The sequence below is a fragment of the Sciurus carolinensis genome, chromosome 2 (assembly GCF_902686445.1).
Source record: "Sciurus carolinensis chromosome 2, mSciCar1.2, whole genome shotgun sequence".
In the NCBI taxonomy this organism is placed as follows: domain Eukaryota; kingdom Metazoa; phylum Chordata; class Mammalia; order Rodentia; family Sciuridae; genus Sciurus; species Sciurus carolinensis.
The window spans coordinates 65,747,227-65,760,237 of record NC_062214.1 but is presented as its reverse complement, the minus strand read 5'-3'; the positions used below and the strand labels follow the sequence as shown (position 1 = coordinate 65,760,237).

General features: G+C 38.2%; 1 protein-coding gene across 2 annotated transcripts; it reads right to left on the bottom strand.

Moving 5' to 3' along the window:
• Positions 1-301: 301 nt before the first annotated feature.
• Positions 302-12,824, bottom strand: Arrdc4 (arrestin domain containing 4). Of its 2 annotated transcripts, XM_047540897.1 has the most exons (8): positions 12,355-12,824; positions 8,301-8,367; positions 7,946-8,093; positions 5,963-6,065; positions 4,735-4,991; positions 4,056-4,218; positions 3,389-3,543; positions 302-3,012 (listed from the first exon to the last, which is right to left on the bottom strand). In XM_047540897.1, the coding sequence occupies exons 1-8, from the start codon at positions 12,659-12,661 to the stop codon at positions 2,956-2,958; spliced, it is 1,257 nt and encodes a 418-aa protein (XP_047396853.1). In that variant the 5' UTR covers positions 12,662-12,824; the 3' UTR covers positions 302-2,955. The 2 variants fall into 2 exon arrangements, with proteins under 2 accessions (XP_047396853.1, XP_047396854.1); XM_047540898.1 differs by lacking the exon at positions 8,301-8,367 and having other exon boundaries at positions 12,355-12,493.
• Positions 12,825-13,011: the final 187 nt, after the last annotated feature.

Sequence of the window (13,011 nt, the reverse complement as noted above, 5' to 3'; positions counted from 1 at the left end):
GGCTGCTATCATCTGGGTACAAACAAAGATATGCTTGCTCACTGATCAGTAGAGCTTAAGCTTCCTTACTCATTTCAAGTACTTTTTTTTCATGGAATGCTAAAAAGTGGCTCTCTTGGTAAACTGAGCCCAATGTACAAATAAGTTCAAAATCCTAGGCTGTACCTTACCTCCTGATAGCACATACAGAGTCACCTTTTAGTAACACTGTGGTTTTTGGTATTGATTTTCCTTAAGTCTGCAATAATATAAATCAGTCTCAAATACACATACAAACAAAAACAAAAATGAAACTAGCAACTCACAGCATTAATAGAATAATTTTATTAACAAAAAGAACCCATGGGGTTCAAACAAGAATACAAAATACAATCTTTAGTTTTCTTCCTGTGGGTTAAACTGTTACATTTTTAATAAAAATAAAAAAGCTTTCATAGTTAACTTATCAAAAACATAACCCCTCCTACTGAGTTTCTTATTGTGCAAAACACAAACACACACGCACACACACACACACACACACACAAAGTTTTGCCAAGGGAAGGATTTTGTGTGCCAAAAGATGCACATATTCAATTTCAAACTTTTTGCATCAAAAAAAAAAAAAAATTCTAAGGCCACTTTTTTTTTTTTAAACTAAAGAAGAGCAAGAGGGAAATAAACAGGCAAATAATAGCAGCTAAATTTTTATCTTCATTTGCAGATTTTCTCTGTTCCAATGTTTTTCAACATTCATAAAATGATATTTTAATTATAAAAAGATATGCAGTTTGAATCTACTGCCACTAAAGATCAGGTAGACCAGTATCAAGTCACACTTCTGATTTATTATCTTGATGCTACAAAATTGTTGCGATTTTGCAGGGGAACTTTGTGATTTCTCTAATCAAGGAGATAAAACAATCCTACAGAAGGATTCCATTAAGTGGTTGCTTTTCTACATGAAGCCAAATAACTAAACTCTCTCTCTGTCCATACTGTTCCCTTTGTTTTGGTTTTGTGGAGATGGACAATGTCTTGACATGGCATGTAAACCACAGCGTAGAAGTAAAAAAACAGCTGAAGATGATCTTTCTCAAGTAAAAATAAAGCTGTTCAGACAGCACTCAAATACACATACCAGCTTAAAGACACACAGAAACAAAACGGTTTAAAAAAAAAAATCTCTAAAAACTAAAGCAAGGACTAAAGTTTTGTGACAAATCTAGTACCACAATTACTGATATAACAGTTTTGCATTGTGATTTTAAACAGTGACTTGTCATGAAAACAAGTGTGTTCGATAGTTATATGATTACAGAGAAGAGAGGTATCTGAGAGGGTGAAAAGCGCACATTTACCTAATGTTTGTAGAAAATCCCTGATCAAATGGCCAACTGATTTTTAAATACAAAATTTACCATAGAAGAATTTTTCTATTTCTAAGTGAACATACTGATTTAAAGATAAGTTAATCATTTTATTGAATGAAGTACAGTATCATGCCTGGGAAGCACCAGGGTTTCTGGATCAAACCCTTAAGACCCAGTTGGTCCACAATCTCTATCATGGGAATCCCTACTTCCTTTCCACTTAGTGTCCAAAAATGTTCTCAGCTCACAGAACCAACAGACTGAAGGAAAAGCAGGTGAGCATGTGACCATGTACAGGAGGGGAGAGGGGGACAGTGAAAATACTGCTCGAACATTTAGCAGCAACACAATCCTGTTGGTCTGAATATCCTGAGGTTAAATGGCAATAAAATATTGCACCAAAACAATAAAGAAAATCACAGTTTAAATTGAATTGCTAAAGAATTGGAAAACAACATATAATGCAGTGACTACTATCAGTTGACTTAAGCCTTTTGATAGAAATTAAATGTATGTCTTTTTGAAAAAATGATGTTTTTACCCTCTTTGATTCTGCATTTATTTGAAATATCCTTAGGTATATATGTATTGTTTTCACTTAATGCTAACCTTGTGGATTTTCTCCTTGGTCTAGTTTCAGATTTAGTGATAGATAAGACTGCTTTAGTAAATAGCAGAAACCCTGAAGAAGGGTGATCAGGCCTGGAGTTTAAAAAACATATCTGATAACCCCATTAGAGGTAGGTTAAGATTATTTTTTTTTTTTTTGACTGTGTAGTTATCAAGGCATCCTGAAGATGTAACCTTTTGGTTCCCCTTTCTTTTTCTAATGTGCCCATAGGAAATTAAGACAAGAGGAAAATCAAACATATATCCTGTTGAAGTACTTACAGTTGGTAAAAAGTACAGCCTTTAACAACTCACGTTTTCATGTGAAAATTCACCTTTCCCCTTTGAAGTGGCAAGTCTTCCACAGCTCTTCTAGGTTTCCTAACAAGTATACTGTAACCTACTACCGAAGGAGTGAAAACTGTCATTACTCCATTAAGACCTTACGTGAGCATGGTCTCAAGAAAGGATGCTTCCAAGGACTTTAGTCCTTGATATGGTAATATGGAAAGAAATCATGAAGACCCTGAAACCTGAGGGTCTCACTTTGTATTTAGAGTAGGCCACTTTGCCATTCACACACACCTCTATGCAGCTTGGTTCTCCGTAACTATCTTTTCCCATTGAGTCTGTGTTGCCTTAAGTTTAGACACCTTTGTTCCGTTCCACGTTGATAAGGCTTCTTCAGGACATGCTCACACAGCACTCCCACCAGTTCCAGGCTCCCTTCTCTCAGGTCAGCACAGGCACGCCTTCACTTACTCTGCCACCACCAGGACTTCCATTACATTCTTCGACTTTTCACATCTTCATTCCGTTTTTCAAAGGGGACATATGACCACAAACTTGTGCAACCATCCTATTGGCCCACTGGAATGTTCTCATATTCTTATTTATGTTCTTAAGTTAGCCTTCTCTCCCTCACCCTCAGAAAGGCAGGGGCAAGAAGCAACATTCTAATTTGATGATGAACACAGTGATTTCTGAAGTACATTCAGAGAATGAAGGAAACAGGCTGGGTGTCTTCTACATCACTAGGATGTGGATCAACCTAAGGGGGGAAAGTGAGATTACAGTTGTAGCATTCTTTAAAGTGGTTTTATTATCTACTTGTAATTATATGATGGCTATAGGCCAAGTTGCCCAGAGCCTATCATTACTAAGCCCCAGCAGGCTATTATGTTCTTGGTATTCCATGGCTATATAACACTTGAAAAGTCAGTCCCTGACACTATATATGTATGTCATAGATCCCATGGAAAATACTAGAAAATGTGCTAATGTATTAGTAGTAATCTATAGGCACAGAAAAAACACATTTCTATGTATCCTCTTCTAATTATGAGTCAGCAAAGACGACAGGAGGATAGCAAATGATTATTTGCAGACAGCATAATAAAAGTCTAATTTTCTTTCGCTTTGTTTACCTCTGAATAAAGTGGTGGGGGCTGAAACCGGAATTCTTGTATGCAGGCAAACATAGGATAGCATGCCTCTCCCTCACAGTCAGGGGGTTGAGGGTAAGGAGGAACGTGTCTAGAGAATTCTTCCTCTGATACCACATCTGCATAATTTGGTGGTGCTGAAACAGTAATGGAGTTAGAGCTAAGATGATTTATCCCTTCTGAATTCTAACAAAGATAAGACATTTAGCTATACTGAAAATGAAAATAAGGCATTTCCCTCTAATCAGTAAGTTTTTGTGCCCACTGCAATGAAAAACTTTGATTCTGCTTTTGTTAAACCACTCCTAATACTGATTATATTCTACTCTTTTGAGACTCTTTTTTGGATAGTCTAGGCAACTATCCCTAAAATGTGGCTACAGAAAATACTTAACACTGTATTTTTATTTTGACTATTTATCATTGTTTTACTATTACCAATGGGCATTAAGAGATGTGGTTTTATTCCTGAGTCTGCCATCAGCAGTTTTGTGTCCAGAAATGACTTATGATTCTCTAGTAGTGAAAAGAATAAGGGTAGTTGTAGTAGCAGTATTAATTAACATTTGAACATTATTATCTTCTATGTCCTATTCATAGCTACTTTCTACGTAAGGCTTCATTGTAAGAGAACTTCAAAATACCTTACCTTCAGGCTGTTCTGGCAGGGTCAGTGTCAACCAGCTCATATCCATTCTGAACTGGCTGGCAATGCTGGCGTTTCTGCTGCCAAAACCATTATAGGGAATTGTACCAATAACTAAAGGCAGCTCAAGCATCAATTTTTTAGCACCAGGAATGTGAATGTATACCTAATATTTAAAAATAGAGGAGAAAGGCACAAATCTAACTTAGGCTTACAGGAGATAGCCTGATTAATTTTTTTCAAGGCAACAATGCCTTTATCACCAACCACCCCACCCCCATTACAAATGTAAGTTGTCCTGACTAAACAAAATAAAGAACAAACAAAATGAGGAGTACATAAAATGCAATGAGTACCCTCTGACAGGAATCTGGCCTCAGTGTACTTTGCTTAAGTTTGCATGGTTTATAATAATAAATAACTAAGTACATGTCATCAATGTAACAAGCACCCCTTAAAGCACCTCAATCCCTTTATGTTACTTTGTTCAATTCCTGGGGAGACAGATTGCTTTTTGTAAAAGCAAAGGCCAATCTTCATATATTTCACAATTGGTAGTAATGCTGACATAAAGTGACATTTTCCTAAGTATTAACTCAGCAATAATATTCACGGACAATAATGTGGCTCTAGTTATTGCTCTGTCCCAAGTATGTTTAATTTTACAAAGAGCTCTGCTTACGGCTAGGGAATAGTCCACTCTGATAATGCAGCAATCTAGGATGGATGGAGTAACAGGTGGGATTTTGAGAGTTTTCCCGTTCCAAATGTCGGTGCTCCCAGATGCAATGTGGTTTCCTCGCACATTGGCAACCATGTGACGGACAGTCTTTGTTTTTCCACTAGCCAAATACGTCTGGGTTTGGAAAATAGCTGCTTTGGGAACAATCAGACGAGAAGAACAATTCTCTATTTCTGCATAGATTGGAATAGCTTCTCCTAAAAAGAAAACAAAAACAGGATGGATTCAGAGACTTTTCAAAAAGTTCTCCTCGAAATCAAAGTGTGTCATTACCAATTAAAGCTGAAATGTTCTAACATTAATAAACTAAGAAGTCCTGATAGATAACTTGCCTTGTAAATCTGCATCAGATAAGTGAAAATTCACTGTAGGTTAGATAGATATTATTTTCTAATTATTGCATTATTTCCTTTTCTGTAGCAAGATGATATTAACAATTCTAGAGATATGTAAATGGCCAGTATGCATATAAATTAAGGTAAACATACACGTAAATGATTTAGTACTTTGTGAAGTTGAAAAGATTACTAACAAACACACTAGTGGTTATCATGTTAAATTCCTCCCACCAGAAAAACAAAGCCCTTTGAGGAATTACTAATGCTAAGGCACAAATAACACATTGGATGGAATTTTACAACATTACACATTGCGCCATAATATTTCATTCCATATTCAATTCCAACAAGCCAAAACCTGGGAGTAGAGGCTAAATCTACTACAGACTTTAGGCCCTTCACAAAAGATAGTTTGAATTTGAATGTCACTAGAGTTTGATAATGTTCTATATTCTAGGCCTATATATTTATATATCTCAAACCAGCAGGGAATTAGGATACTAAGAGTACTTTCATATTACAATAGTTCTCTTCTGAGCAACATGACTCTAGATGTTCTTTTGCAACTAGGATACTGGCACTTTGCCACTCTTGAAGTTTTATTCTTTGTTACTAAAGTAACAGGACTGAAGTCAGAAATACCAGTAGTTTTTCTGGAACCTATTCATTCATTTAAAAATACTTGAACATCAACTATTATATTAAAAATTATTATTTGTGATTTAAAATATGATATACTTTGTATATTACAAAACACTATTTAAAATCATTCAAAATTAGCTAATAAAATGAACAAGTCAATCAGTCAGACTTCCCAACATGCTGCTTACCATTACAGTATCCCTTTCTTTCAATTTTGGCACTCAGCGAGACTGGACCAGAAGTAAAAAACCAACAGCCAACCATTTTCTCTTGAGTTTTCAATACAGGGGTCTTGAAAATTTAAAATAAAATCACCTTAATTAAATCATTTTAGAGAACTCATAGAACTTAAAATTATCTTTCTTCATCGAATAGTTGTAAAGAAATATGGACCTTTCTTAGTCTTGTGCAACATCTGGGGCACTAAATCTCATTTCCTTCTTAAGAATGCTAGGGTGAATTTTCAGATTCAAATTAGCATGACATCATCATATTTTACTTTGAAGTTACTGTATTTCTGGGAAATGATATACTAGCTCTTTAAAAAAGCAAAGGCTGTATTAGTACCTATAAACATGACGGAACTATTTTCAAGTCTTTATGTATACAGAACGCAAAAGGAAAAATAATATAAAAATTATCAAAATGTTATATTTATTTTGGTATTTACTACATGAAATAAGCAAATGGTCTTTTCTTCTTTCTTTCTTACTTCAATGCATTATCAGAAATTTCAAATGGTTTTGGGGCTTTGTGAAACAGTAATAGTGTGCCAACATATATGTTAACAGATCTGAAAAGGTTATTAAATGCATTATGCTCCGTCATAGTATTTTATTCTATTTTTAAATATGAAGAAAAATGATAAAGGATTTAAAATGCTCAGTATACAAGCTACATATACCAAAAGTGTTCTGCAAAATTACTTGCAACAGTTTTTCTTTGTAGAAAGAATACTAAGGAATAATGAGTGCTTCTTTTTAGCAAAAACAAAATCCCTTTAAGTAATTTGTCATAATGATCATAAGAATACTTAACTGTCCTATTCTAAGTAGTTTTTAAAAATGCAGACACTTAGCATCACCAATTTTTAAAATAGGTTTTAAGGAGGTGTAAAGTCATAGCTATAAGCCAGGTCAGTTGGGTGCTGGCTATTTTATGATTTTGGGCATAAGAGACCATGCTAATATGCATACTTGTTATCTTTTATCCAAAGGTAGCATTACAGTAAATACCACTTCCTTTTCATGTGAAAATAGGAGTTAAACAACTTTTAATTGTTGGCTTTTTCCTTGTTTTTTAAAACACTGGCTAGAAAAATAATACTAAAATACATCTTTGTCACATCAGTTCCATGATGGAAAGTTTAAATTATCTCAGTATTTTCTATGAAGTAAGAAATCATTCATTCATATTTAAATGAAGAACCATTAGGTCCTAGTAGCTATCATGAAAGTACAAGGTATAATTTTATATTATTTTGATAATATGGGTTTAGATAAAAGAATCTAGCTCATTAGCTCCCATCTTGCCTATTCTGTTGTTACTTATAGCCTGATCTTTCTTATCGGTCTACAGTATTTCTGGTGATTATTAGAAGTTCAATGCTTTAATGTGGCCAAATCTGTCATAAGGAGATGATAAGTGAAAGGATCTCAGCAGCAGCTGCATGCACTTACTTAATGTTAGAAAATGACATGCAAAATGGAAGGATACATAGCATAATGGCCTGAGCCTCAATAACAGGCTGAGCATGATTAATACTCTTCCATAATTACTGTTCCTCAACCTGCTATTATTGAAGAGTTTAGAATACCACAGTCCTGTGAATGTGGCTGCTCTGGTAAAAGTAACTACGCTCTGTGTGTGCATTATTGTTATTAAGCCTTATTAATGCATTTCAAGCCTGTGTAACTTTTTGGCAAAAGAACCCTGAACAGCAGGGACATAATCAATAGTATTAACACACACAATTTGTAATTTGCCCAACCTAGAATCATATATTTATAGTGAATGCCTATGGGTTACAAGATTATATTTTCTAAGCCATCAGAAAGTGACAGGACAGAATACTACTGAACTGTCTAAATACAGATACCACTGTTGAAAGGAAGAAGGAAAGGGGGAATAGAGGAAGAGAGGAAGGAGGATGAGGAAGAGGAAGAACTTACCAATAATGCTGGTGTGTTGACATCGACATGACTAACAACCTGGAGTTCTCGTTTTACACTCTGATCTGGTACCTTGGGTCGTTCCAAAACTGCCTTCACACAGTACTGAATGCTTCCGTATTTCCCAGTAAATGAGGTTACCAAAGGTCTGAAACAAACCAAGGCATTAATTTATGAGTTTATTCTTCAGTTGACCAACCCAGAAAAAGCATGCTTTAAAATGGTGGTTTAGGTTGAAAAAGTGGGAGGGGCCGCTGAGGATGAACACACACTTTAGAGCTGGAAGATCCTGACAGACTCAAACATGGGATGGACACACTGCAAAGAAAATCACAAACTCTTCTGCTTTACTTACTCAGATGGAAGTTGAAAGCGAAATGGAAATTCATGTTTTCCAGGCTGCAATAAAATGACGGCTTCACCTATAGAAGAGATTATTTTAATGAAGGTTAGTATTAGAAAAAGTGTTTCACAATTTAAATCATATTTCCTGAAGGAAGTTTTCCTGGCTATAAGATGCAGCAGAGTCCAAAAATTCATTAAAAAGACTCAGAGAATTAAATGTGAATCAGTTTTTAGTCGGTAAAACACACACACACACACACACACACACATGCGCATCTTCTATCCTAGAAAAGATCGATTACACAAGTAATTACCATGAAGTTCTAGAGCTCGGGGCACCAATATACATATAAAGTATACAGTACATGTGTATATACACACATATCCACAAACATTTACCCTACTCTATTATACTAACATGAGATACCAATATTAAGTTGGACCTAAATTAATTTAGAAAAAAATAGATTTATTTTTATATATAAAATTCACACTATATTCTTTGGGAAGAGAAGGACATAGAAGTAAAAAATCTTGAAGATTATTAATAGAGGTTATAATATGAAACAGCGAAACCAACAAGACAAGCCACTAAGCAAGAGTCAGGTATTTACCCTTCAACTCTACTGAGATTAACAGGATTTCTTAGCGGTTAACTTGGATTTACCAAGGAAGGACATAACCCCCTCCCCTGCTCTGGATTGCCAGTTTCATTTTATTTCTTGCACGGGCTTATAACTGATGGTGAGAAGGCCAAAAATGCAGTGTGTGGACGGACTGTAAAGACCAGAGACACTGCTGGAGTCTCTGATGAATGTACATAGACAATCTGTTAAGAGTTCAGGTCCAAAGGGACTTGATGGCTTCCAGTACTGGTCAGGTGGCTCTCCTGAGCTTTTTTAAACTTTCTCTCATTTCAAGTTCAGATTTAAGACTGAATTTTTAAAGGACAGAAATCAGTAGTAAAATGGGATTTTTAAAAACTTAATTACTAGAGTTTCATGACTTTAAGCAATTCAGTTAACATTTTAAACCTTGTACATTTAGAAAATAGGAACATATTACTGGCCTGCTAAGTCTTCTAAATCATCTTCAGTGTTTAATATGTAATGCATTAGGAAGAAAAGGTCATAAGTCCATTTGCATAGATGTACTTCACAGGTGGGTGACTTGAAGGCAAAGTTAACAATAACCAGTTGCAGGGATATGAGATCAGATTAAACGATAGTGACAGGGTGAGTCCCAGGGGCTCAGGTATGCTCAGGAGTGGCCCTACAGGTCAACGGTGTCACAGCAGAGCTATACTGGAAGCAAGGGAAGCTTCTGCACTGTTCAGCTATCCAGTGACAGGCTCAGGAACCAATGTTCCCGAGAGAACTGGACTATAAATTCAAACTTGTAATCATTAGATTATAGAACATGACAAAGTATTTACAAATGTTTAAAAATGTGGGTTTCATCTGAGTTCAAAATTTATAGGGCTTAGATATCAGGCACTGTTGATAAAATGATGAATAACTTCAATTCCTCAAAAGGCGACTAGACACTTGTACACAGGTAATTACTAGACAGTGCTAGAGCCTAGAACATACACACAGGACTATGCAGACACTGAAGACCTGAGGTTGGACTGGAGATGAGTGGGAAGGGGTTGAGATGAAGGGCATGGCATGAGGAAGCATGACAGTCATGTGGAGAACACAGTTGGCTAGGACACCAAAAGCGAGTGAGAAAGATGAAGTTCCTCTTTCAGAGAGAAAACAAGTCAGCAAGGACTCTACCCTTTAAAATGAGACTTTCAACCATCTTAAAAAATAATTTAAAAAAACAACAGGAAACTGATAAACATGGGCTATAGTATTTGGAATAAAACCTTTGTTTCTTTCTCTTTATTATTTTTAATGAAAACATTCACAACCATGTGGACATTTCTGCTTCGGTTCTCATGGTTCATTACTTCTCTGACTTATACACTGAGGGCTACAGTGTCACAGGGAGATGTTTCATTTACTAATGGTCTCATAGCCATAGCTCAGAATTAAAGGTTTTCATGAGCTGAGGGGTCTATAAGACCATTAGAGGCAGAGTCTGGGGCTCAGGGTCTTATGAGGTCATATTGCTAGTGGGTGCCCAAGAACTGAAACCTATTCTGTGGTTTCTGTCTTTTTGTCCTTCTTTCAATATTTGTTAATAAACATATGAAGAAAATCAGCCCCAAAGATAGAAAGTAGTTGGATTAGACTAATAATGTCAAAGAAATATCTGGGGAGATTTTTTGAAAGTAGATCCTAGGGTTGTACTTCTCAGAAATCTAAATCTCTAAAAAAATCTCTTTTGGTGACTGAAAGACAGCCAAGTTTTCAAATTAAGTGATCCTGAGAACCTATGACTGTGTTAAGTTGCTTGTTTCTTTCTAGTTATGGATATTAGGGGCAGTCCCCCCCCCACACACACAACTAAAAGAAACTGATTTAAAAAAATAAATAACTGTTGATAATATTAGTTATGATACATTACTAAAACAAGATGAAGATTTGCATATTGTCTAGGTTTAGAGACTCCATTCCATTAGAATGAAAAATAAGATTTGACTTGTGAATTGAAAAACCATTTGCCAGGCCAGATTTTACCAAAGCAATTTTATTCCTAATTCCACATTTAATTGCTTTTAATTTTGTATCCATTTACTCAATAGTTATAGGTTTGGGAAGTTTAAAGTTTTGGACAAAAATCAATTTATTTCTCTCTTCCATGGCCCTTTCCTCCAGTAAGCCATCTTGAAAATCTGTGCTGGCTATAACCACTGGGAGAGGCCAGGCTGGTGATCCTGGAAACCACACTAATGAAAGACTATGAGGGCAGGTAAGAATTGTCTCCTAACACCCAAGGATACATTGGTTCCAAACATCCTTTCCCTCACTATGAATCTGCGCTCACTAAGATTATCAAACACTTTGAGGATTTATCTGTAGATGGTCTATTCCATAGTAGGATTAAGACTAAACTGCAGTGCATTTTGTGGGAGATACAGTAATATTTAAGTTTATAATGTATTTCACTCTTCAAACTACCTTATTTGATAGCTAAAAGCTGATGAGGCAGAAAGGTAAGAGTCTAAAATAGTTTCCTCTTTAAAAAAACAAAAACAAAAACTAAACACTTTCTTAGTATTTTCATACTAAGAAAGGATAGTATTAGTATTAGTATTTTCATACTAATTAAGGGTATCAATTTTGGTACCCATCCATCCATGTAATGGGTCTTTGCATGGACACTTCTAGAAAAGCCTACACTAATTGACTGGATTTCACAAGAGTGAACAGGAAGGGGTAATCCAGAAATGCCCAGATGGCAGTCTACAAAGGCCTTTTGGGAAAAGGAGACAAGCAGGAGGAACAGGATGTAAAGGAAACAAAAAAGAAGCAATATCTGATAAAGGCAGAACTCTTAATAAAAAAGCTGCCCCACTCCCGAGAAGATGGAACTCAAGTGTGATGGTAAGGTCTAGAAACACTGCCTTTGAACCACCTCTCAAGAACTACTTCCCTTTTCCCAAGACTGAGTTTCTGCTAATTCATCATGAACCAAGGAGTGCCTAGATCCACGATGGGAAGGAATGGAGGCCCACAAAACACTAGGCATCAGAATGGAACCTTAGAGACCCCGATTCTACTCTCCATGCCCAAGGTCAGAAAGAACCTAGATCCCAGGATCCCGACAGTCTAATTACAGGTCTCCATGGCAACGGCCCACTCCCTTTGGGTTCTAGAAGATCCTGGGACACCAGGTGTTTGACCAGGGCCAGCAGGAACAAGGCGCCACATAGAGCTGCGCCCCACCGCGCAAAGTCTGGTCTCATGGTTGCTGTGAGGCAGGGGCACAAGCATTGTTACCTGCCCCTCACCTGCGACCCCACGGGGATCCCACCTCCGGAACCCTGTCACAGGCCCACCTGCCTGGCGGGCATTCTGCCGGCGCGCGATCCTCCAGAGAACGTCCCCCTCCCGGCCCAAACCCCCGGAGCCCGCGGCCTGGCAGGAACCCAGGCAGTGGCGCCCACTCACCGGCCGGGGGCTCGCGCAGGCTCAGGCGCACGTTCAGGTATTCCACCTCCGAGGCAGCAGCAGGAGCCGCGCCGCTGGCCGAGATGCGGGCGCTAGCACTCGGGCCCCAGGTGGCGGTGGCACGGCCCTGGGCCTCCAGACGTAGTAAGCGCAGGGCCACCGGTTCGGTCGCCTCCAGCAGCACGTGCCCGGCTACCGTCTCACCGCTGGAGTAGCAGCCCTTGCGCTCGTCTTCGAACACCAGACCCAGGCTTTTCACGCGGCCCTCGGAACCTAAGGCCGCGGTGGACCCCGCCTCTCCGCCCATCCCGCTGGCGACGCGACCCCGCCACGGAGGTCCGGAGAGGCCGGGAGCCGGGGTCACGAGCAAAGAGGCGCCGCTGTCAAGGGCGCCTGCCACACGCCAAGGGCCACCGCGGCCGCTGTGCGGTGCCCGGTTAAGCACCAGCCCACGGCGGAGCCTGTCGCTTTAACAAACCTAACTGGGACTGGAAAGGGGCAGAGACAGCCCACCCCCGGGGCGCGCCCATAGGCCAGCTGTGAGACCTGCTTCTTGCCAATTGGTTGTAAATGGCCACTGAATCATTTCATTGGCGCCCCCACGCAAAGTCTAGATCATGTAGGCAGTGCGTGATCAAGCAGTGTTGACCAATCGAC

Coding starts and splice junctions, on each gene's coding strand:
- Arrdc4 (XM_047540897.1), bottom strand. CDS start 12,661: ATGGGCGGAGAGGCGGGGTCCACCGCGGCCTTAGGTTCCGAGGGCCGC. Junction 6,066..7,945: donor TCAACACACCAGCATTATTG/GTAAGTTCTTCC, acceptor TAAATTTTCAAG/ACCCCTGTATTGAAAACTCA. Junction 4,992..5,962: donor AAGAAAGGGATACTGTAATG/GTAAGCAGCATG, acceptor TTTTCTTTTTAG/GAGAAGCTATTCCAATCTAT.